At 43.4% G+C, this 25,982-nt stretch overlaps 1 protein-coding gene across 1 annotated transcript; it reads left to right on the forward strand.

Annotated features, from left to right (window-relative positions):
* Positions 1-884: 884 nt before the first annotated feature.
* Positions 885-25,641, forward strand: LOC306845619 (protein patched homolog 1; the record flags this gene model as incomplete). The annotated part of the gene is made up of 22 exons (XM_079378524.1): positions 885-1,043; positions 2,556-2,748; positions 10,550-10,739; positions 10,837-10,906; positions 11,073-11,164; positions 13,275-13,470; positions 13,569-13,690; positions 14,354-14,501; positions 15,395-15,526; positions 15,637-15,792; positions 15,874-15,966; positions 16,043-16,168; positions 16,857-16,975; positions 17,075-17,814; positions 18,704-18,846; positions 18,944-19,124; positions 19,217-19,497; positions 20,587-20,724; positions 20,819-20,961; positions 24,472-24,862; positions 24,961-25,468; positions 25,607-25,641. Exons 1-22 carry the CDS (start codon positions 888-890, stop codon positions 25,639-25,641), a joined length of 4,353 nt encoding a protein of 1,450 aa, XP_079234650.1. The 5' UTR covers positions 885-887.
* Positions 25,642-25,982: the final 341 nt, after the last annotated feature.

The raw sequence follows: 25,982 nt of genomic DNA on the forward strand, positions 1-25,982 counted from the left end.
GCTTTGTTTGACAAGCCCAACAAATGATATTTATACACAAGGTTTTTATTCTAGCCATTTTGTTGGTTTCAAAATCATGAAATCAGTACATTTTGTTCATCTTTATCATTGTTTATTTATTGTTGTTTTATATTTTATTCATAATTCTTATTATTTATGCTTTTTAGTAATTAAACATTATTGTATTGGTTTTATTAAGTTTTTATGAGGCCCGAGCAGATTAATTTGTAAAGTCTCCCTCCGCATCTGACTGTCAGCATAAAAGAAATGTGTGGCTGTAGTATCAATAGATGGCCTGTGTGATAGCGTGTTAAAATACGAGTCGAGGCTATTGGGAATGTGCAGAGCGGAGCAGCAGTGCAGTGAAAGAGCTCCTCTAGCACTTCCCCCTCCCGGCGTTGATGTGAGGGGCTGCCTGCCTGGGTGGTCTCCCTCTCTCTCCACTTTGGTGAGCTGTTGCTTAGCAGCTAATAATAGGAGATGTTTGCAAAGTAATTTGCCTCTTCCTCGGCCAATGAGAACCAGAGCACTTTTCCATCAAACCACCCTTTTCAGGGTTTGCAAAGGGGCTACCTCTCCAAATGTTACTGCAACAGGATCAGAGGTAGACTGGCGGAATCCGCTCGCCACTTTCTTCTGCTTTAAAACGAGTTACGCGCTATATCTGGACGAATGAAGACCGAAGGATCTATACGAATTCGAGCACATAATGTTGGGATGGAGTTGGAAGACTTTGGCTCAAGGAAAGACTAGAGAATATTTCTTAAAGTTGAACCCGGTGGATGCGCGTGTCGCGAATCTTGGATTATTATTATTATCGCCTCTGCCTAACGCGCCGCGTTTGCCTTCAACTTTCTTCAGCGCTTCTTCTGCCTCGCGTTTGGACTATGGCCTCGGATCCCAGAGACCCGGGACCGGCCGGTGGTGGCGTTTTTGGAGATTTACCCCCAAGTTACACACGCTCTCCGCCGCCTGTGAACTCAGATCTCCTCCGGAGACCCAGATACTGCCACGCCGCTTTTGCGTTAAAACAGATTTCTAAGGTGATAAACGCCTTTCCGCTGGAACACACACACACACTACGTTGTTGCTCTTCGTGTTGGTGGTAACGTGTGTATTTCAGGGAGCCAGGGAACTGTTAAGGACTTTCTTTAGCCTAGTTTTAGAAGTGTTGGAGGCTATTTACTCTCTTTTTGAAGCTAGAGAGAAGGAACTGATCAACAGGCTACACATACATCTCAAAACCTAGTTTGGTGGAAATAGGTTTAGATGGAGAGTTAACGACGCTAAATATGAAAGTAGAAGCGTGGACAGCGACTTCTATGAATGAAAGCCGAGTTTTCATTCATTTAGCTCTTCTGTCCGCGCGTTTTGAGTCTTTTTTACGTTTAATTCGTCCCTAATGCTGCCTCAGTGTTCAATCTGGTTGGTCTAGATACAATATAGCGTGTTTGTTTGACAATGCGCGCGTCCTGCTGAGGAATTCACTGATTAAGTTTGATCTGACAAAGCATCAGTGAAGCGCATGAACGCTTGGCTATGTGTCAAAACTCCCATGAGTGAAACCAAAACATGTCCAGTTATACTGCAGCTCGGACTGCCAGTTACAGGAAGCTTGTGAGGTAGTTGCAAAGCCATGAATCTACATTTTTGATCAAATTGCTTATAAAAGTGTTTGCTTTTCTATTATAGCTTGCCAGAAATGCTTACAAATTCATTTTCCTTGCAACATGCTGCTGTGTGATAACAGAAGAACCAAGTATCTTGAAACAGTTCTAGTTTATAACAAGACATGTTTGACAGCATTTATTTGAGGTTACATGATCCGATATGTTTTAACATTCTACATTTTAGAGCTAAAGCTTATAAGGAGCTTTTATAAAGCTGTACGATAGATTAACTTTTATAATTTGAATGAACCATCTTCTTTAATAAAGAGATGAGCAGCAAATCTAGACCAGATGAGAATCCTCAGGCCTGTGAGATGTTTGGAGAAAGTCCTTTAATACTCTAACAGTTTAAACCCCAAACTTTAAAACAACTTTTTTTTTTAAACTTTGAATTTAATTAAGACAAAAAAAAAAAATTAGGTATACAACTATTTAAATGGATGAAGACAAAGATATCACAATAAAAACATTTTAACAGGCTTTTTAAGTTGTCTAACTCATGCCAAGTTACTACGTTATATAACAACATGCCTGGAATTGGTGGGATTTTAGCGTTTTCTATAGGTTAGGGTGGATTAATAAGGAAACAGTTCTGAAATTGTCACAGTGGTATTTGAACAGAAAGTTAAAATAATTCACATATTATTTTCATTTGGTTTGCTGAGTTTTTGCTTTGAAACGTCTTTAACTTTCTCTACTTTACAACAAGCAAACAGTGTCACGTTTAGAAATGTTTTACACAAAAATGAAAATAACCTGACTTGTAAATGTTGATTCATGTGTTGTCAGGACATTTCACTATCTTGGCAGGGTACCGTGTGCTACAACTGATCTGAAATAGCATCACTGTACATGTGAAATAAGTGTTCCTCTCTTGTGTCTCAGGGGAAAGCTGTGGGACAGAAAGCACCACTGTGGATTCGGGCGAGGTTCCAGGCTTTTCTCTTTTCTCTGGGCTGTCACATCCAGCGACACTGTGGAAAAGTCCTTTTCATTGGACTTCTTGTGTTCGGAGCCCTGTCTGTTGGTTTGCGGGTCGCTGCCATTGAAACGGACATTGAGAAACTATGGGTGGAAGGTGAGTCCAAGCTTTCATGTTTTGCTTATGCGCTGAGTGGGTTTATTTCTGGGGCTGATCTGAAGGAACGAGTTATTTGTGAGCTGTATGCTGTGATGTCACTTTGCATAAGGTCAGAACAGACATGGTCCTTTTTATTGCAACTCAATTTTAGAACTCTCTCTCAAACAATTTGACTGCCTTTGCTTAGCTTAACTAAGCTTAGCTAGCTTAACTGATTGAAAATGTGATTGTGGTGCAGTTGTTGGGCGATATAGACCCAGACCTTGTGTGGGCTTCTGATATGAAGTCTCAGGATCTTTGAGCGGACATAGACCGTGGCCTCTGGAATTCCATATCTCCTGTCACGCACACGTAGCATTCTTTTTCCTAGCGCATGCAAGCCTTCTCTTGTTCTCTCCCCAGCCTATATTGTTTGCGGTGGGTGCTGCGCTTGATGTTTTTCTTTTTCTCCCTTTCTCGTTTGACGTCCTTTCCGTGCACCTCACTTATCTGTGCATTTTCAGGCAGCTTTATTTGGTTTTCACACTGCCAAATTCCTTCTAAGCTCCCTAGGCTTTCGCCACACTGCTGATCCCCTGCACAGATGGGCTGTGTGTGAATCGTTAGCCATCTTTGAGGTGCTGACCCTCCCCCTCATGCTCGTTGTGTGGTCCTTCACTATTCTTGGATTCCATTCAACAATAAAGGCACCCCCCTTTACCAAAAAAAGTGAATACAGCTGAAGTTTACCCACCTGTTTCACACTCACACACAACGTGCACATGCTCATGCACAAGCATATTAGGCATCGTTATTTTTTGTGCTTTTTTAGTTTTGTACTTGAAAATAAAACATGCTATCCATGGTAACTTCGCATTGGTTTGTTTCAGAAAGAAATGGTGGGACCTTTTAGACATAATCCTATATGCTTTCTCACAATATCATAGTCAAAAAATACGTTCTCTGACTTGTGTAAAAGCACTTTTTGTCTATGTTATTGAAACAAGTTTATAATTACTTGTGAAATATTCAGAGCTCTAAAGGAGGTGATATATGAACAAATGCTCTCTGGTGGGAACGTTAGCTGGAGTTAAGCAAAGGGAGTTGTCAGACGTTGTCAGTGAAATTTGTGTTTTAATGTAAAGCAGGCATAAAGCATGGGGCTCCTGGAGTGAAACGCCAAAGTGCTCAAAAGGAACGCTGTGCCTTTAAGAGGCAGTGCCTGTGTTTCTAAAGTTTCTGCCTGCGTTGTTTCCCCCAATAGCCCATTGACAAAGCTGCTCTGGGCTGAATGGGGAGTAAGTGGTATGGTAACAAGGAGAGGTTAGTTCTCACACACAGGCACACACATTCACTTCTGCACACATACACATAAAAAGTCACAGGGACAAACAAAAGATTTTATAATGGGTCTTGTGATTGGGAATTTAATTTAAAAAGGTCCCTGGTGCTGTCAGCGATTACTAAATAGTTGCATGTATCAAGAGGGCTTTCCAATGACTTGGCAAGCCAAAAAATTTTATTACAAAATTAATGTGGCATAAGCATTTCCCCATTTCAATGACTTTTAAGGACAGACCAGTTAGGCTACATTTTAAATGTTCCAACCCATTTGTCACAAATATTCAAATTTGTTGTGTGTGGGGGAGCTGTAAAGAAAACCAAAACAGTCAGGGCCTGTGGATCTCACACTTGCCCAGCTGTGCATTTTGGAGCATGTGCCTCCTCATTACCCCTGAGGCGATGACTATCCCATCTTCACCTCTGCTCTAGCCCCCACCCAAATGTCACCCAGGCCACCAAGTGTCCCTGTCCTCAGGGACCACCCGGGCCACCTGTAATTGCTTCCGCCTTCCATCAAATGATGTGCAAAAAGTAGCAACCTTGTGTTTAGATGCCTTATAAAAACGAACCAACAGTTTAGTAATCAGGTTTAGGCACCCTGTTAGGAATACTGTGTGTTTTGTCTGTTGTGCCACAGATACCTTTAGAGCTGTCAAAGAAGTCATAATGTAGAGATATTTATCCAACCTAGCCTAAAATGCATCAGTATGTTTATATCAGAATGTGCAAGTTGTATGTTATGTTATTTGCAAGTTATGGTTTGTTGTTTGAAATTCTAGATTTCTAGAGATTCTAGAGGGTGATGATTTGCTGCTTAAAAAGTATAGATGAAGACTTAAATGTTAGTTCACCCCAAAATTTTAAATTGTCATTTAGTCATCCTTGCCATTCCAAACCTGCATGACTTTCTTTCTTCTGAATTTTGAAGGACATTTTGTTGTATTTTGTCCATACAATGACAGTCAGTGGGGTCCATTGTTGTTTTAGACCCCACTGAATTTCATTGTATAGACACAGTTGTATATCTTATTTAAATACCTTATTTTGTGTTTCGCTTAAGAATGTCATACAGGTTTAAAACAGCACAAGAGTAAGTTAATGATGACAAAATGTTCGTTTTTGGTTGAACTACCACTTTAAGTCATGGGTTAATTCTTGGGAAAGTGTGATTTTAGCTTGCATATGGAGGCAGGAGAAAGAGGTGATAAAATGAAATGTAGGATGACGGTTTTGGGGGCTGGTGAGCGAAGAAACATTCTAGCATCTACACCCTTAAATTACTCTGGATTTCATGTTTGCTCCTTATGTGCAGTGTCGTATTGCAGAGGGGAATTTGTTTGGAGAATTAAGAGAAGGGGAGAAAAGATTGAGAAAGTTGTGTTTTCAAAGGAGCTCAAGTTATTTCATCTGGTTTCTGACACCAAACCGAGCAGTACCACATCTTGTTTTAATTTTGTGGATTTTAATATTTGATTGAGCTTTTGTAGAGTGAAGGATGAAGAAAGATTTGTCAGTGACGAGTTGCCTATCTGTGTGGGGCAAAAAAGCAGACTTTGATATGTGATTATATGCTTGAGTAATGCTGGCCTCCCAAAAGGATTGTTGGCATTTAACGGTCATTGCAAAAATGTGTGCCGGGCTAAACAAATGGCAAACTTTTTCAAACAGAAGGACATGTTTATGTACTCATATACAGTCGTAACTTAATTTTTCTCATCCGTTTTGACACGATTTTGGTGTGCCTGACAGACGTGTACACACAGACAAGCTGTACAAACATTACTCAAATGTGTGCAGGGATATCTGGGTAGCAGACCCGCTTGAGTTGTATGAAGCCACTAGGCAGCAGAAGAGTGGAATAAAGAATATATACACATTGCATGAATGACCTTGTCCACATGCATGTAGACTGAGGGAACCAGCACAAGTCCAGGATTTACACAGACACATGTGGACCTTTCAGTGTTAGTAGCAGTTATCTAAACAAAAATTAAATGCAAGGTAAATGCAATAATTCATTAGAAAATACACAGTCTTCCAGTCCTGGTGCCGGATTCGAGAGAAAGCAAGCTCTATGAAGCATTATTGGAGGTGAATGGCAAGCCGCAGTACCCCAGCTACATAAATAAACCCTAACTGCTGAGACTTAGACCTCACCAGTAGAAAGTACAAACAAGGCCAGAGTCATCCTGGGTCAGTTGAAAATGTTTACTTCAACCCCCCCGTTTCCACCCCCCACCCCACACAGGCCGGCCTTCCAGCCCCCATTACTCAAGAACGGTCATATGAACTGAATGCATCCCTTCTCAAAGTTTAGCAACTTTCTACCCCAAATCAGAGCGTTGCCAATTAAGGCTTCACTCACTCTGGGTTTTCATTTTCTCTACATAATCAGTTTGTTTGGCATTGCACTTGTTTTTTTTTTTTTGGTTAAGAGCATAATGCAGTTCCAGAGGTTGTCAGTGCAGCAACAGAACATGTTTTATACTTAGGTTGTAAACGCGTCCCATTGACGTTGGTGGCACGATCAGAGAGGCAAACTGAGGTCTGACTCCATGGCAGAAGTGCTAGGATACACCTTTCTGTTTATATTCTTAAGCTAATGTTACTAGAACAACGCCAGCAGAGGCAGGAGGACACCAGACCCCCAAGAAGCTGCCCCTCTTGCTGCCCGATTCAGACAGTATTTCTTACATTCAGTCCAATGAGGGTAATTTTCTTTGATCCAATCTTAAAAAAAAACAAAAAAAGAAAACAGAAACTGGTCACTTTTTTGGAAAAAAAGGTCTCCTTTTTGTCCTTCTCAACAGTTTGTCCTTTTGGTTAGGGTAAAAAACATTTTCTTGGTACGTGGTGGAAAAGAAATGGTTTCTGGGCTCAATAAATTCATTTCCAGTTTGAATGAAACCAGCAACGTGGAAAAATTTTGCCTTTCACCATGGGATGAATGTATGTTTCAACCACACATTAAGCTGCATTAGCAGCCAGTGGAGTGCCTAATGTGGTTATTTTTCACAGCAGCCAACACTAGGGCTGATTAGCATAATTAGTACAGGGAAGGCTATACATATGGAAATGGCCAGGACCTAAATGCCAGAACCAGTGGAAATTTATGTCAATGCTGACAGAAGTATCAGGTTTGAATAGGTGCCAGCTCAAGCATAGTTTTAGCCATCTTGATTTGTTTTTAATAATTTTTTACCTGCCATCTAGATGGTTACAATGAATGATATGTATGTTACGTTTTTTCAACAAGGCCGACAGTTGCCTCAGAAAGATGTACAGGAGGACATGCATGTGTGTGTATGCATTTCACACACAAAGATAAGCTAACCATTCCTCCCTCTCACATTGTTTTATCCGCTGGGAAAAATCCAAATCCAATTGCTTTTGTAGTGAGTTTCTCTCTTTATTTTTTTCCTGTTTGTTGGGAAACAACTGAAAGTGACTGAAAATGAGGGTGACAAAGACCTGCATTGAGTCTCTTGGTGGTCTTGAGTTAGCGCTCATAGAGGCAGAGGTGGAGCAGTCTCCATCTGCCACTGTATTCGTGCGAGATGGGGTGGTTCTCTCAGTCATGGTCAAGCCATTGAGACTGCTTGTGATTGAGAGTTCCAGTGAAGCTGAGATGTTTAAAAAGATTTGCACTTGAGCCAAATCTATCCTTCTTGTCTACATAATGTGTCTGGAAAGAAAAAAATCTAACAAAGAACTTGGAATGGACATTATGGGGTCTTGACGGACCCAAGGCAAAAGAGCTGGACCAGCTTGTTTTGTTCTTGGTGGTTTCATATACTAATGTGTGTGGGAGAAAAAGGGAAACAGAAAAAGAGAGTGAAAGCTCGTATGGGAGAGTGTGTGCGTGGGCACGCACTGGCACCCGACTGTGTATCTGAGCTCTTGGGTTTACTTGGGTGGTGAAAACAGGTAAAAATGTCTCTTTCAGCACTCTTCCTTGTGGGACTTCCTCCAGAACAGCATGAGTCCTTTTAGAAGCCTCTTAATCCCTCTAATCTGGCCCACAACACTTTGAAGGTGGCCTGTCCTAATGGAGAAAGCACTGGTTTTCAGACCTTGCTGGTCATTGCTACTGCGCCACATGGAAATCCTAAATTCGTAGACAGTAAAAGCATATTTTTTCATAATCTTTAAATTACGTTAATTTAGCTTGATGCTTGTTGTAATTAGTTCTTAGTATATTGTATCTTTATTATGCAATTTTTTCTTCACCTTTCTCATTCAGACTTTTCTTGCTCCCCTTCGTGCATCAATATGGTAATCGTAACTATATTTCAGGTGAGTGTGAGCAGGAAGTTGTTGGCAATGTGTTGCAGAGCATTGGATAGGCCAAGCCAGGGTGGACATGAGTGAGATTGGAGCTGACAGGGTCCACTGGCTGGGTGACACTGGGGAGCAGGGGGCTTCTTCTTCATAGTTAATTACATGTCACTTTCCATACTGCCCACTGGGAGGGAACCCCCTCACACCAGCTCATTTTGCTGGTCTACTCCTGGGTGGGACCTTGAGACAGGCTTGCTGAAGCTTGCTACCAGTGAGGGCAGACCTTAGATTAGCTTCAGCTTTTACCATTTCATGTGCTACAGAGTATTTACAGTTGCAGAACTATCTAATCTGTGAGACACTGAGGCTGGTTTTCTTTCCGGCTATGTTGGGGAACATTGGTCAGACCCTCCTCATGGATAATTGGCCCGTGATGGTGATGTCACCCCCAAGGCTGTGAAAAATGAAGGACAACAAAGGAAGGAGGGTCTGTGCTTGGGAGAGAGTAAGCTCTGTATGGCAGTATTGCTGGATTGATATCACACAACACCTTTAGGCTGCTCTCATTTTGAGTTTTTTAAACATAAAAGCTTTCATTATCACAAACCCCTCTACCCTGTTCCAGTCCCAGCAACTCAAAGCAAAGATTAGTGCTTTGAAAATCGCCCTAGGCCTCTGTGTTTGAGAGTTCTAGCTGTTTGAATCTCAAATGTACATCCCAGATCACTCTTGTGCATCACAGTGCTTTTTCCCCCCATCTGTGGTGCGTTTCTGGCTGTGAAAGTATTTGCGTGCCTGTCTCTTTAAGTGTACGGCAGCAGCGAGCCGAGAGAACAGAGCAAAGCTCCCATCTGGAGGATGGCTGAGTGGAGCGGTGACTGAGCGGCGGGGCCCACTCGGGCCTCTAGCTGGGTGGTCCAGATGGGAGGAACCAGACACAAATAGCTATAATTTACTTCAGGAGCCCCTGTAATTACAGGCCCAAGGATTGGAGCTCAATTCCTGCAGATGCCTGAATGCATTAAATATGAACATGCTGTCTGTAGATCGACACAAATACGTGTTTGCATTTTGCAAATGGAAAGGGCCTTTAGATTCAGCCCGCCACATTTTTTTAAGTAATATGTTTATGTAACCTACATGTCAGATAGCTGCATGAATGGAACCAGGAGGTTGAATGTTTGCATGCATCAAGTTGTAAGCTTCAGGGCAAGTCACATAGCATTTACATTTGCGTTGCAGTTTTTTTTTGTTTCTGCTCAGTTTTTTCTTTCATTAAACAGAACCTTTCATGTGTGTTAAAGGATTGCTCTTAAAGGATCTCTAAGTCACTTACAATGCTGTGGGCTACCCCTGACAGGAACAGTACCCCTCTCTTTCTCTCTGTATTTCTCTCTTACTGTTTCTCTGTGTCTCTTTTTCTCTCACTCCCTCTCTCAATTAACTGAGGCAGGCAGCGAGATGTGCCGGGGAGAAAAAGTGGCTCGGTGGGCTCAGCCAGCCACTGCAGGCTTGTCATCATGTATTGGGATGTGGAGGGGCAGACGGACAGGCTCTGATCTGGGCCGGTGCGTTTCATGTGCATTTGGCTTGGCCGCAGATACCCCGCGTTCTCTTTTCACCACCGTCTCCGTTAATTAGGGGGCTGGACTACGGAGTTTCCTCTGCACTCTTTGATGCTATTCATCCCAACATCACATACCACATGAACAGCATTTCTGCCTCTGCTCTTCTGCCTTGCTCTCTCCTTCCATTTACTGCTCACATCTTGGAGCAGGCATGGTGACCTGTAGATCAAGACCCAACGTCTTGAGCGACCTTACTTTCAGGAACCACAGTCTGTGCTAAGCAGTGTGGAGTTAGCCATTCATTAAAATGGTGGTGGCAAGATTAGGCTGGGAAAGAGTTTCTGTCCGTTTTAAGTCAGCCACATTGGAGAATTTATGGAGGATTTTGTGTTTGTTAGCCTTGTGTGGAAGTGTGGGCTATGTCATGAGTATTTTTACTCTTTAGTGTGCTAAATGAGAACTGTAGTGTGTTTAATTTGAGTTTAAATGTGACATTAACCTCTCAGTGAGATCATGATTTTTTGTTGCAGTGTGACCATTAACACAAAACCATATTTTTCCTCATATAAAGTTGTCTCCTTTCTGAACATTTGAAAATAACAAATTGTGTTGTCTCTCTTTCTCAGCTGGCAGTCGGGTGAGCAAGGAGCTACGCTACACAAAAGAGAAGCAGGGAGAGGAGTCAGTGTTCACCTCACAGATGCTCATACAGACACCCAAACAGGAAGGAAACAATATTCTTACCCAGGAGGCTATGCTGCTCCACCTGGAGGCTGCTCTGTCAGCCAGCAAAGTTCAAGTGTCTCTTTATGGAAAGTGAGTACAACCCCCAGCAGGATTACAGGGAATTTCAAACACTTATAAACATGAGGGCCAGTCTTCTAATATGTGGTTGTACAATTTCTACCCACAGATCTTGGGATCTTAATAAAATTTGCTTCAAATCTGGAGTCCCAATTATAGAAAATGTCATGATTGAGAGGGTAAGCATGTTTTTATTATGCAATTTTTGGCTTGCTTCATAATAATTTTCTTATTACTGTTTGCTTAGTGCTTTAGACAGCTATTATAGTGTTTATTCAACTTAACTTGGCTATTTTTGTGTCATGAAATCTGCCTTACTGAAGATTATATTCTATTTCTTTGCAGATGATTGACAAGCTTTTCCCCTGTATGATCGTGACTCCTTTGGACTGCTTTTGGGAAGGCTCTAAATTGCAGGGAGGCTCTGCCTATTTACCGTAAGCATTCTGCTTATTCCTATTTAATATATAACCACCTATCTCTGATGAGGTCACACATAGCATCACTGGACTATTATAAATATATCTAAACTCAAGAGACCAGAATTAACCATGAAACAAGGGACTGTGCCTGAACTATAACTCTGAAACTTTTGACCCCCCTCCTTGATATAACACACGCTCCTATAACAATTGGCCTTTACCTTCAACTAAAACGGCGCTGGCTGCGACAAACTCTGACATCAAGCCCCTAGCAAAAGCTCTATTTAGTCTGTTGATAAGCTGAAGCCTGGTTCCGTCGTCAGTGTGGCTTGAGCTGTCAACAGTGTGGTGAGGGGCTTTACAGGACAATCTCTAATCCTGCACCCCTGTCCCACCACCCAATCCCCCAGCCTGAAGAAGTTCTTACGGAAAGGGGACAGAGAGAGAGAGGGAGGGAGAGAGAGAGATGACTGCTACTGGGTGGGTAGGAGGGAAGGGTGGGGGGGCAGGGGAGCCTTTGGGTCAGACAATGGTAAGCATTCTTTCAGTTTACGAGTGAGTGTCCATCAGTGAGGGGGCCCTGGAGGGGGCCCGGCTTTGTCAGCACTGGGTAACACTGTGCATTCTCATGGTAATCGCCCAGGCTTGGAGCTGTAAGTTGTCCAACAAATAAAATGGGCATTATTCAAGTCGTGGGCCCAGAGAGAGAAAGATGGAGGAAAAAGTAGGAAAAATTAACTGTGGATGTTGGGCATTGTAGTTTACACTTCCACCCAAAACATCTCTTTAATATTTTGATGGTGGAAAATTGAAAGCCATATTGCATTCTATGCCATGCAGGACAAAAATTGGTTTCGACTGGCTGAGACTGTTTCTCATCAATTCTCATCGACTTTTTCTCTCTTTCATCAACCTAGGTTGACTAATACCCAGGTTTTCTGAGAAACATGATTGGCCTTTAAAAATTGTGTTACTTATTGCCCTGTTTTCTCTATTTGAACATGTTTGAAGAGGGCCTGCATTAGCCACTGAGGCTAATGTCCTCTCAGGCTTCCGCTTCAGTTCAGCTGTTTTTTTTTTCTTCATCTAAAGGGAAAAGAGCGAGAGAGAGACAGAGAGAGAAAGGGAGGGAGAGAGTGAGTGAGGGAGAAAAAAACTTGAGGGAACAAAGAGCAGCAATCTATGGAAAAACAAAAGGACCCAGGCCGGTTCACTCAAGCAAAAAATAGGAGATAAAGGAGACTCTCTTTGCAAACAGGAGCAAAGGCGCTTGGTATGTGGGAATGGGAGAGGACGAGCTTTATTTGAAGCTGCTCTTCATGAGTTATTAGAGTGAGATTGGGCCTGGAGTTAGGACACTATTCTCTTTTATTCTTCTTTACCCACAAATACTCATCACGGTGAAAGGCCCCTCTTTTACTCAGGGGGTATCACTCTGGGTTCTATGCCATTTTTACTTGGGTTTACTTGGTGTTGATTTGGAATGTTTTTTTTCCTTGTGATATATAATAATTTTCAATGCCATAATAATGAAATAATGTTACAAGTTAGAGGTTGTCAGTGTTCCCAGAATCACCCTTCCCTTGAAAATCAGAATTTTAAAAAGAATCCAACTGTAACTCCACTACACCTAGAGAATTAGTCTTTGGCACATCAATAAACAACAGTCCACTTTCTCAATACCCACTGAGTGAGAGAAGATAGATTAAAACCTGCAGGCTATGGGGTTAAGAATACTGGGCTCGAAGCAGCATTCAAGACAGTCAGCACAGCCCTTCTCAGCATTCCCACTGCCCGCCTTCATCCTTATCAAGATGTTTTAGAGGCAGAGGTAATCGTTATGACTCGATGCACAAAGTTAAGAGACAGCAGCCTGTAGACCGCCGGCACATTATGCCCCTCCGTGTAACAGGATAATAAAGGCTACTTTATGCGGCATCTGTAGTCCGCCACCACCAGGGAGGGACTGGTGCTGGCAGGCTCGGAGAAGCAGCAGCAGGTAAGGGTAAAGGGGCTTGTTTGGAAAAAGTGTGCTGTCATTTGAAAAAAGTAATACAATTGACACTTTTAGTCTGCTAACTTAATTGAAATGTCTCAATTTAGTTTTTTGTGATTCTTGTCATAGGGGCATGCCTGACATTCAGTGGATGAATCTGGACCCCCTCAAACTAATGGAGGAGTTGAGCCAGTTTACATCTCTAGAGGGTTTCCGAGAGATGCTAGATAAGGCTCAGGTGGGCCACGCCTATATGAACCGCCCATGCTTGGATCCCAGTGACACAGACTGCCCTCACAGTGCCCCTAATAAAGATCCACGGCAGGTGAGTACAGTTTTGTAATGCTAATGACAATAGCTTATTAATATGCGTCTGTAAAATGTATACTTTTGCATTAATTGTGTGGTCTGTGCTTTATTTAGGTCCCCGACATTGCTGCTGAACTTCAGGGTGGTTGCCATGGTTTCTCCAAGAAGTTCATGCACTGGCAGGAGGAGTTGATCCTGGGTGAAAGAGTAAAGGACTCCCAGAATGCCTTGCAGAGGTGAGAAAGAGGGGGAAAGAAAGAGGGAGAGGCAAGAGGAGGGGGCATGTGGGTGGGCCTCTCTTAGGAGGCCCTAACAAGAGAGAAAGTAAGAGAGAAAACCCGAAAGAGGGAGGAATCTTTCTGACTCCTAATAACCTCACACATCCAAGGAATTCCTTACATGAAGAGGGATCAGTTTCCACCTCTGACCCCAGTATAGGAAAGACCAATTAAACACGATGGACAACCACATAACCTATGGGCAGATCTGAAATGCAGAGTAGAGGAAAATGAAAACATACTGAACAGAAAAAAAGAACATATGATACAAAGTAAACAAACTGTAGGTAAACTAAAAGCAAGAGCACAAATATTTGACACCTGTAATTTAATCTCATATGTGTGTATTTTCAATGCACAGTTTAATCTGCAATAAATGAAAGTCTCTGCAGAGAGCGGTCTATTGGCCTTTTGCCCAGTATCTGAGCATTGTTCTTATCTCAGTGGAAGTGTTAGAGTAATTTATAGAAGCCCAAGATGGGACCACACGCATCATTCCAGTCTTTATTATAATGTCTCCCTATTAACGTTTTCTTATTATCACTTTGCAACACAATGGTATCCGCACATGCATGTTTGTACGTTCAGATCTCACTCAGCCCTCTGTGTTTTCCTGTATAGTGCGGAGGCTTTTCAGACCATGTTCCTCCTCATGAGTCCCAAACAGCTCTATGAGCACTTTAAAGACGACTATGAGATCCATGACATCAACTGGAACGAGGACAAGGCCACTGCCATCTTGGAGTCCTGGCAGAGGAAATTCGTTGAGGTAATTTCCTGTTTCATAACACACCCACACATCACTTTGTGAGGTCTGAATGGTTTCAGTGACTGTGGAGGGTGCCCAGCTGGGGTGGAAAGGTAAAAAGAGCATAGGAGGTCACAAGTGGTGCAAGAGGGTTGTTTTCCTTAGACCAGAGGATGGCAACGTCTGCCTGAATTCCATCAATCCTCAGCTGCCTAGTAAACGGAGTCCTCCTAGGAGGCCACTGACAGACTCCCAGTTATAGGAACAAGCTGTTTTTGTGATAACTGACACCCAGCATGCTCACTGAAAGAGAGAGAGAGAGAGAGAGAGAGAATTACAGAGTGAGAAGAGTCTCCAGTAATGTCTGCTGCCTCAAAAAGATAGCAAGAGTGAGGGAAGTGGAGTCAGGGGAGGTTGGGGGGATAGGGCACTGTAAAAACAAAGTGCAGAGGTATTCCTTTCCCCTTAAGGTTGTCGGCCATTCATGGTGCTGATGGAGTTGCCTGAGAGACCATGTGATCTCATCTGATCCATCTGACCTCTGCCCTCTGGCATCTGTGCTCATTATTTCTTACTTGTCAAACTTCATAGGGTCTCGTGCTATCTTGTTTGTGTGTTATTAGGGTAAAATACGAGGTGGATGAGGGTACGGCCCACAGAAGAATGAATATTTGTGTGGCTTGTCAGAAAAAGTAATTCAAGATTTGTTCTGTTCCGCAATGAGTGCACAAGTTCATTTAAAACACACAATGTTAGGTTAAGCAACTTTGCTCATGCCGAAATTTATTAAATTGCAGCCAGTCACAAGCCTCTTTGATTTGACCCATGGATATATGCTCTTTCCAATCCAAATATTGAAAATCTTGTAGTTGTATTCTCTGGATTGATGTTTAAAACTGTGATTTTGTGTGTAGGTTGTCCATGGGAGCATTCCTCAGAACTCTTCCTCCAACGTTTATGCCTTCTCTACCACTACTCTTAATGACATCATGAAGTCCTTCTCCGACGTCAGTGTAATCAGGGTGGCAGGTGGTTATCTTCTCATGGTAAGACATCCATTACTGTGGCAACTCTAGTTAAGGCTAATGGAAATGTGATGAGCATGTCTGCATATGTGTGGAGCTATTCCCTTACATGTGTCTCTCTCTATGCACAGCTGGCATACGCATGCGTGACCATGCTGCGCTGGGACTGTGCTAAGTCTCAGGGTGCTGTAGGGCTGGCAGGAGTGCTTCTAGTTGCTCTGTCTGTGGCTGCAGGACTTGGTCTGTGCTCGCTGCTGGGGCTGTCCTTCAATGCCGCCACCACACAGGTAAATACACACCTAAACGTCTTAAATTCACACTCAGCCTCAGGGCTTGGCTGTAACTCAGAGCTGTGTGTTCCTCCACAGGTGCTGCCATTCCTGGCCCTGGGCATTGGAGTTGATGACATGTTTTTGCTGGCTCATTCCTTTACCGAGACCAGATCCAACATCCCGTTCAAGGTACGAAAATGTTGCTTAGGCTTCCTGTTGTTGTTTTTGAAGATCACAGCTCATTGTTTGCCATATCTGTCCATAGGAGAGGACAGGTGACTGCCTAAGAAGAACTGGCACCAGTGTGGCTCTCACCTCCATCAATAACATGCTTGCTTTTTTCATGGCTGCCCTAGTGCCTATTCCTGCTCTCCGGGCCTTCTCACTTCAGGTAGGAGTTTGTATTTTGTGTGTGAGTACATGTCATCAACCATTGCACCCTGTGATGCCCATTGAGAAAGACTGGCAGGGGCGTTGACTCTCTGAAAAGGGCAGTGAAAGTTGGCTTTAAAAAAACAAGCAGTCAAAGTTAATTGAAAGTGAGGATGGCCTTTGTTGTTGCTCTTTCTTGCATTCTCTCTTTATTTTATGGTCAAACCCCCTGATCCAACCAAAGTCACAGCCTGGTTTTCAGGTGGGGAGTGGATACCGAGAGAGAGAGGTAATGAGATGAGTGAATATATCAGTATATCACCCAGCCATCAGACTGTACTTCTCTGATCTCCCCAGGCTAACCCTGGGTGGTCTGCACTGTAATGATACAAAATATAATGTCTGTCTAAGGCTAGCGGAGTTGGGGGGTTCTGCTCAGACTCGCTGTGACCTTGGGAGTCCCCTTTCCTTGGATTGTTGACTATTTGTGGAGTGATGGGGGAGGGGGTTGCTGGTTGATTTAGGGTGCATATTTTACTTTCTGGGATTCAATCCGAGGCACTAAAACAGCGAGGGATCCTGAATGCAGAGTGGTTTTTCTCAAGTTCAGACAGCAGCTGTGGAGTCGGGTGGCAGCGTAGAACTCATGAACGAAAAGACTTGGCCTTTATCCTGAAGTCTCTCTTTCTCTCTTACTCTTTATTCAGGCGGCTATTGTGGTTGTCTTTAACTTTGCCATGGTTCTACTTATCTTCCCTGCCATCCTGAGTTTGGACCTGCACAGGCGGGAGGACAAAAGACTGGACATCCTGTGCTGTTTCTACAGGTAACTAAGATGCACTGCCCTTACTTAATATAAACCCTTTTTATTATGCCAAAGCCTTTGTTACACAAAATGTGGATTTATATGTTTCTTTTCTTCCAGCCCCTGTTCATCTCGGGTGATCCAGATCCAGCCTCAGGAGTTCTCAGACGCTAACGACAACCACCAGCACGCTCCAGCCACCCCCACCTACACTGGTTCCACTATAACCACCAGCACCCACATCACTACCACTGTGCAGGCATTCACCCAGTGTGATGCAGCTGGTCAGCATATTGTCACCATTCTGCCACCCACTTCCCAGATCTCCACCAGTCCTCCATCCATGGTCCTATCCACACCCACTCCGACCACTGACCCTTATGGCTCCCAGCTGTTCACCACCTCCAGCTCCACCCGAGACCTTCTAGCCCAGGTGGAGGACCCCAAAGAGGGCCGCGAGTGTGTGCCTTTGCCCTTCTTTCGTTGGAATCTGTCAAACTTTGCACGGGAAAAGTATGCCCCCCTGTTGTTAAAGCCCGAAACTAAGACTGTGGTGGTCGTCGTTTTTGTGGCTCTTCTGAGCCTCAGCCTCTACGGTACCACAATGGTTCATGATGGACTCTACTTGACTGATATTGTCCCCAGAGACACAAAGGAGTATGACTTTATCACTGCCCAATTTAAATACTTCTCCTTCTATAACATGTACCTGGTTACCATGGATGGCTTTGACTATGCCCGTTCTCAGAGACAGCTTCTTCAGCTTCACAATGCCTTCAACTCTGTAAAATATGTAGTTAAGGACAGCAATCACAAACTTCCCAGAACGTGGCTGCACTACTTCCAGGACTGGCTCAAAGGTAAGTTATTTTTCTAGCAGTGCTTGCTGAGGCTACGACTTTTACTACTACAACTATTTTCACAATGCCTAACACTATGTCTGAAAAATCAGCCCATACCTTATCTTGCACTATTGTGTTGTTTATAGATAAGGATATATAAGTATCTACAAAATATCAGTAAATATGAAACATAGCTATGGTGAAAAATGCCACAAACTATTTTTAGTTGCGCTCATTCATTGAGTGGGAAATGCTCTTATCTATAAAGGTGAAAGAAAGGAGTTCAGTGAAAGTTCGTTTCTGTCATCTGCTTTTGTGTTTCACCCACCTGGGCATAGAGAAGATTATGGGAGGGTCAGGGGTTATCTCAGACTGTTTGTGACCTCTCTGCTCACATTAGTTTGTATTAAGAGCTTAACCGTGAGGTGAATCCACAATAACTAAAACCCAGCGAATTGAAAAGAAGCTATTTATTTTGAAAGGCTGTGGAAACTGGAGGTAGTTGAAAGACTCTCTCTTTCTCCCCTATGCTATTTCCTTTTCTTGTGAGGAGATCTCTGTAATTACAGAATGGTTGTGGAAACTGTTTTTCAGCTGTTGCCAGACTTTGTAATTTGGAGAGCACGAAAGGCTTTCTCTGGTTAGTTTATTCAGCCCACACACATTTATTCAGCACCAGGCAGAAAGATGGAGAACCCAGTGAGGGGAGGGGGACTTTTGGTTTATACGCCTGTTTGTGTGTGTGGATTGGCATTAAATCTGACCCAAGTTTTTACCCCCCTTTCTAAGGGAGGAGCGATTTTAACAATCCTCTGTCATAGCTTACTGAATTGTGAAAAGAAAAGTAGGAAGGTTTGAACAGCTTTCTCACAGTAGGTCTAATTGTACCCATCCATGCTCCATGTAGGTCTGCAGGCTACATTTGATGCTGATTGGGAAGCTGGCAGAATCACCCATGACAGCTTTCGCAATGGCACAGAGGACGGAGCGCTGGCCTACAAGCTCCTCATTCAAACTGGCTCTAAAAAAGAACCTTTTAACTACAGCCAGGTGTGTGGTCAACTATTGGAGCATTCAGTTTAAATACCCATCCAAAACTTTGCATCTATCCCAAAACTTACATTTACACATATTGTTTCTTGTAAAGCTCACTTCTCGTCGTCTGGTGGACGAGGATGGTCTCATTCCACCAGAGGTTTTTTACATCTACCTGACAGTATGGGTCAGTAATGATCCGTTAGGCTACGCTGCCTCCCAAGCCAACTTTTACCCCCATCCTCGGGAGTGGATCCATGATAAGTACGACACCACTGGGGAGAACCTTCGCAGTAAGTAAACCAAAGACAATGACATTAGAAAGGTTGTCAAAGTCATATTTATGGATGCATGTTTCAAAAGTATTACCTCTTCTCTCTTTCAGTCCCTGCAGCAGAGCCTCTAGAGTTCGCTCAGTTTCCTTTCTACCTAAATGGCCTCAGACAAGCCTCAGACTTCATTGAAGCCATTGAGAGTGTGCGTACAGTTTGCGAGGAATTTATACGTCAGGGAATCCAGAACTATCCCAACGGCTACCCCTTTTTGTTCTGGGAACAGTACATTGGTCTGCGCCACTGGTTCTTGCTGTCCATCAGCGTAGTCCTTGCCTGCACCTTCCTGGTGTGCGCCATCCTCCTGCTCAACCCCTGGACTGCAGGCGTCATTGTAAGTCTGCCTTCCTCTCACCCTAATCCATTTCTAACTCCTTTTTTTTCTAGCCCCTTCTCCTATTCTCTTATTTCTCTTGCTCCCACTGATCCCCTCAGCACAGCTCAATAACTTTGCCACCAGGGCAGTTTTCTGGGGAGGGCCTTGGCGGGTTGTCTAGAGGGTGCTGCTTGCATACGCACATATATATACACACAGTCACACACATACGGACTCTCCCCCTCATCTCTTTTGTCATTCAAATGGGAGCAGCAAGACTTTCTAAAGAAGAAATGCAAAGCTCTCCTGAAGGCTTTTACCTCCAACTGCCTTTGTCCAGAAATTTGGGGACAGGACAGATCTGCCCAGTCACGACCTTGGCCTGCTAAACCCATCCATCAGGGACTGTGTATAGTGGGGGTAGTGGGTGGATGAGTTAGTTCATGGGCTAGGAGGTGTTTCACACAGGCTGGTGGGGTCCGCAGATCAATATAAAGAAGCAAGGAACTAGAAGTGGCCATTGGCCTTGGTTGACATGTATTTCTGGTTTGGCTGTAACATGTAAGACATTTTTGTGTAAAAGCCTATGGTATTTATTTAAATGATAAAGTAAAGTTTACTGCACTTGCTTTTTTTTAAAAACTCAAAACCAGCTCTGTCCTCTTCAGTTTCACAGCCTATATGTGGCTGCAGTAAAATGGGTTTTACCATCTCCAATTTAAGCATGACCAAATTGGAACCCCTGCCAGCATCAAAGGTTTTCAGGGCAAAGACGTAACCAAGTGCCCTATCTAATTTATAGAAAAACTGTTTCTCCTGAGTAGGAAAGCACTGAGGACTACACTGCGCCAGGAAAGTGAGAGCCGAATGGTCATTTCCCTAGCCCTGCAATTGACAAAACATGGGGAGGGGTCAGGATATACTCATTATGTAATCTGATACTCGGGGCAGATGACATGTGAAATGTAGAGGATATAGATAAAATGTAGAGGATATTGGTCCAGTGAGGCCCATTTTTGCATTGTGATTCATGTAGTGCTATTTCCATATACATAGTTCATTGTGATGTAACTGCTAACATGCAAATTTTTGTCTTCTACTCGCCAGGTTTTTATTTTGGCCATGATGACAGTGGAACTTTTTGGCATCATGGGCCTAATTGGTATCAAACTGAGTGCCATTCCTGTCGTCATCCTTATAGCATCCGTTGGTATTGGAGTGGAGTTTACTGTGCACATTGCACTGGTAAGGGCATCTTGCACAGTAATTCATCAGTATTTGTATTTCTGCCAATAAATAAAATAGACTAGTTTCATTCTCTCTATTTTCCACATTGTAGGGTTTCCTGACTGCCATTGGGGACAGAAACACTCGTTCAGCCGTGGCTATGGAGCATATGTTTGCTCCTGTGATTGATGGCGCCATCTCTACTCTGCTGGGAGTGCTCATGCTTGCCGGCTCGGAGTTTGACTTCATCATGAGGTGAGTGATTGACACTTCTCTAGGCGGGTCTCTGAGGTCAGCCCATATGCTGACGTCCAAAATGGTGGTGGGCCTTAGGCAGGGAGACAGTTGTGCATGTGGCTGTAGGGTACAGGGGGTAACGTTTGCCTCCTCATCACCTGGTGTTGTCAGTCTGGATGTTAACTCCCCTTAGACCACCACAGCACTCTTACAAACATCCTTGAGCCGCTTGAATGCACAACAAATGGAGGAAACATCAAGCGAGTGCAGCAGCTGCTTGTAAACATGTAAATATACAACCCACTGCACGGTGACTCAACATGCACACACATGCTCACAGTTTTTCCCACCCTGATTGCGGGGAGGATGTCAACTGTCCAATCAAGTTGGTTGTGAACTCCCTCTAGCCACTGCATTTGGGCAGATTTTCTGCCTGGTTTAATGCCTGCTTCATAGAAAGAAAAAATGTCAAAAAGCTTTTTTTTTTTCAACTGGATCTAGGCTCTGCTGAAAGTAAACCACAACCTTGAGATCCACTTCAAACAGACCCATGACATAAAAAAATGGCTTAGTTAGAGGTTCCAGGACAACATAGCTGCATGTTGAAAATAAAAAATATGCCTCTTGATCATTTTTCAAGCACTCACTTTTTGCACTAAAGAGTAATTTGGAAACGAGGAAGAGCAGTGTGGTTTGGGTCTCCAGGAGACTGCATGGGGTTGTTATAGCAGATTGCCTTTGGACAGTGGTAAAGCCCGGAGGAAAGATTGGGGGTTGGGGATTGGAGCAAACCATTTGGTGCAAGCGGTGTGCCAGCATTGGGGCATTCACGGTGGGAGGTCCTGTTTAGAAGTAGAGAGAAAAAGAGAGAGGTCTGGCCCTTTAGCTGGGGAGTAGCATAAATACATTGCTGTAAACATCTCCTGGCTGTGGGACACTGAATAAACAGGAGAACAAGCTCAGCGGCCCCTCTTAGAACGAGCCACCCTTTCCAACCCCTGACTTGGAATGGAAAAGATTACAGTTTATATAAACAACAGAATTCCTAACACTAGGTCTACTCTGGAGGTCTAACCCAGGCAAGGCCCATGGATGGTTTAGTCTTTTTTTCCCCATTTTTTTTTCTTTTTTTTTTTTTACTCCTTAAATAAATCACGCTCCACTTTCGGAATGTTGACTTAGTAAAATAAACATGCGTCCTTTTTCCAATCTTTTCATGTATACAGGACCGTCATACAGAATGAGTGCTTTTAACTAACAAAAGGTGGACATAAGTGCAGCCAGAGATGGTTGGCTGCTTTGTCTGTTTTTTTTTTCCCATTCTTAAACAGCCTTCATGTTTTCACTGAACATTACAAACTGTGTTGAAAAGGATGTTTGTGCCTTTCTTGAACTCCTATCAAAGAGTCACTCAAACTATGTGATTCTTCTAAATGTTTCTAACCATTGCCGTAGAGAGAGATGACTGAAAAAGAAAACAGTTCACACTTAAGCTGTCTGATTCATCTATGTTAACGACACAGACATGAGAGAAGTGGGAGGAAGGAGTGGAGGGAATGAAAGCAGGCTTGCTTGTCTCCATCTGAGAAACCCATAGCATAGCTCAGTCTCTGGTCTAAATGTGGCATATAATTCTGACCAGAGTCTCCGGTAGTGCTGCGTTTTACACACAGACCCCGACGGGCCACCTTGGAAATTTGGGTTTTAGAGGTCAATTTAAATATTACCTCTCCCTGACTGTGCATAATGACTGAAAATAGGTAATTATAGTCTTTTAAAACCAGAGGTTCTGTGATACAGTACAGATCTTGGTTCCTCAGGGAGCTGCAATAGAGACAAAACCAAAATAGATCCAAAATGGAGGTTCAGTGGTGCGATAACCGTCAGACCTGTAATCTTTTTAACAGGGTTTTTTGATTCATTTGTTTGACGGTTCTCAGAGAGCCAAAGTAAACACATGGCCTCATTGGAGGAGACGGGTCAATGGACAGCAGTTTCCACTGTACGTCTGGAATGCTCCAAGCAGATATGCCAAAGATGAACTTTTTCCCCTTTCTTTCTTTCTTTCTTTCTTTCTTTCTTTCTTTCTTTCTTTCTTTCTTTCTTAAACCCAAGGTTCTTGTAGATGTGACAGAAGCAAAAATGGTCAGAGGGTGGGAGGTTAAAAGAACATTCCAGACTTTTTTCCAGATTCTATTCCTCTTTTTCTTACCTCCAGAAGTCTGAACCACAGCTGAATTGTCTCTTTTTAGTGTAACCATTTAACTGGAGTGCTCTCTAATTTTCTCATGCACTGTCTTTCTTGTGGTGAATCAGAGCCCTCCCTCAGTGCTCTGAGCTGAAGCACAGAGGCGCAGACACCCTCACAGCCCTGCAGTCTATTAGTGAGCACTGGATGTTAACACGCAAACCAGTATACAGGGCAAAACTGCTACAGCTCTTCTAAGCCTTATATCTCTAGCCTTTACTGCTAGAGCTCACCCATGAGCTAAAGCCTGGGAAACCTCATTCACCACCCTCTCCTTTGGCCCCTTTATTCAAACATACGTTTTCAGCGCTGCTTCCAGCCTTAAGCAACTCTGAACCACTTCACACTGCTCCACCAGACCCGCTAGCGCCTGTGCCAACCAGACCTCCATGTTCTTGGCTCTGGAGGTGGAGGGCGGTGTTTCCTGCTTGTCTTCAGCCCTGGATTGAGGTTCCTGCTTTAGTCACCTCCACTGAGAAAATAGCTGGTCTTAGTATTAGTCTTAATCATACTGGTTTCAGAGAGAGATTTTTGTCAGAACAAATCCCTTTTGCACATGGAATACTAATTGACCTTAGAAAGTGTTGTTGGTGGATTCTAAGGTCAGTTTTACAGTTTTGCAAATAAGAGTTTATCGCACATGAAAGAAATACCTTTCAGCAGATCTCCACACAAGTGTTTCGTGATTAGCTCTCGAGCCAGTATGGCTGTTGAGGGCCAGGAGGAGGGACAGAGAGTAGGAGGAAGAAAAAGGTAGAAAGCAAAGGTCTGGCCTGGCCTGCTCAGCATAAACATAGAGGTGGCGTGCTCTGGCCAGGGTGAAATAGGATCTCAATAATTAAGTTTCTGAGGAGAAAATTACATTAACAGCAATGGCAGCTTTTAGGACAGAGGGAGGGAAGAAAGCAGAGGGAGAAAAGCAATGGAGAGGGGTGAGTGTTTCTGACGCATAGAATCTGTTCACTAATGTAAACACATCTCCTCAGGAAGTGGCAGGGCAGTGGTGATAGATGAGGGCTCCCAGAGGGAGAGAGAGCTAGTACTCACTACGAAGATGGATCCCAGGAATTTCTCTCCAGCTTTGTTAGGTCGCCAGGAGAGAGGAAATGTAGGGAAGGAAATGAAGGATAAGAAGGGAAGCTACATCCTACAGGAACTCTTGAATATCACCTTCCTCTCAGATGATGACCCTATTGTCTCATATCATGTTTGAACATGCTGTGGATGTTTGGTGGCTGTTTTAACGTTAACATTCTTTTCACTTGTTTTCTTGCCTGCAGATACTTCTTTGCAGTTTTGGCCATACTGACATTGTTGGGGATCCTTAATGGTTTAGTACTACTTCCGGTATTGCTTTCGCTCATGGGCCCCCCAGCTGAGGTCGTACCCGCTAACAATGGCAATCATTTGCAAAGTCCCTCTCCTGAGCCCATGCCTCCTCCTATGAACCACCACGGGTATTACGCTGGGCACATCCCCAAGGTACCACGTCAGGCATTCTCTGAGACCTCTGATTCTGAATACTATTCTGAAACCACAACCACCTCTGGAATCGGCGAGGAGGAGTACAAGTACTGTGACAGGAGCGCATACATCACGTCTCCATCTCAACCACCAACCTCTCATATTCTGCTTAAAGCCAGCAAGAACCCCAGCTTCCCTAAGCTCACAGTGAGTTGACCTGACAGAAAAAAATTATGAATCAAAATGTTTGCAATGTAGTGCTTGAGCACTTTTGTAATGTGTTTGTGCTTGTTCTTGCTTCCAAGGTGGTGAAACCTTTTAACGAAAACATCTCTATAGGACAGAGCAGCGAGTCCAAGCAGAATGCAGTCAACTCAGTCAGTTCGCAGATCACACGGTGGGACAACAAACATGAGTACCAAGGGCAGAGGAGACAACATTTACCTAGCGACAGGACCCACTGTCCTCGTAGGACTACTCAGTGTGGCCCAGGGCCACAACCAGGTAGAGGGCAGCAGCAAAACAGGACTACAGCCCCAGCCCACAGCCCTGGGGCATTGCAGCGCCCTAACAATGCAATCACTATGGTTACAGCAACAGCCTCTGTGACAGTGGCAGTGCACCCCAGTTTGCCGGGGTCATACCAGGGTTACATGCATGAGGGGTTTGAGGATAATGAGTCAGACTGTTTTGATGACTCTAAGAGGACTTCTCAAACGTATGGGAAGGCTACACATTTTAAGAGGGACTCTTTGGAACTTCAAGATCTGGAATCCACAGAGAAAAACCAGCATCAAACTAACCAGGCGCTAGGTAAAGACTCTGACCTTCTCATAGCTTTCAAATTTCAAATCCCAGTACTAGAGAATTACGTAGTTTAGATTGTTGTGAAAATGCAGACAGCTGTCTGTACCGGTCATAACAATGTTCTATCTTTTGCATGTGTTACAGGTGGTGCATGGATCCAAGCAGCCAAAGATTGCTAGACTGCTCCCAGCCCCCACATCCTTCTGTCTGGAATCTCTGGTTGTTTTGGGAACTTCCCAACCCCAGCCCGGTGTCTTTTATCTCTTTGAACTGTACATAGACCTCACACAGACAAGAGGATTTATTTTAAAATTATTAAAAAGGTCTTCTTAGACATTTATAAAGAAATATATATATATATATATATATATATATATATATATATATATAATTTTTTTAATACTAAAAAGAGGGAAACTATTTTAAAATGTGCTGTATAACTTGTGTATTCTCTTGTGTAAAAGTAAGATGTATAAGAGTATTTGGAGGCCTTGTTCCCTCCATTGTATAGATTATAAAA

The sequence above is a fragment of the Barbus barbus genome (genome assembly GCF_936440315.1).
Source record: "Barbus barbus genome assembly, chromosome: 26".
In the NCBI taxonomy this organism is placed as follows: Eukaryota; Metazoa; Chordata; class Actinopteri; order Cypriniformes; family Cyprinidae; genus Barbus; species Barbus barbus.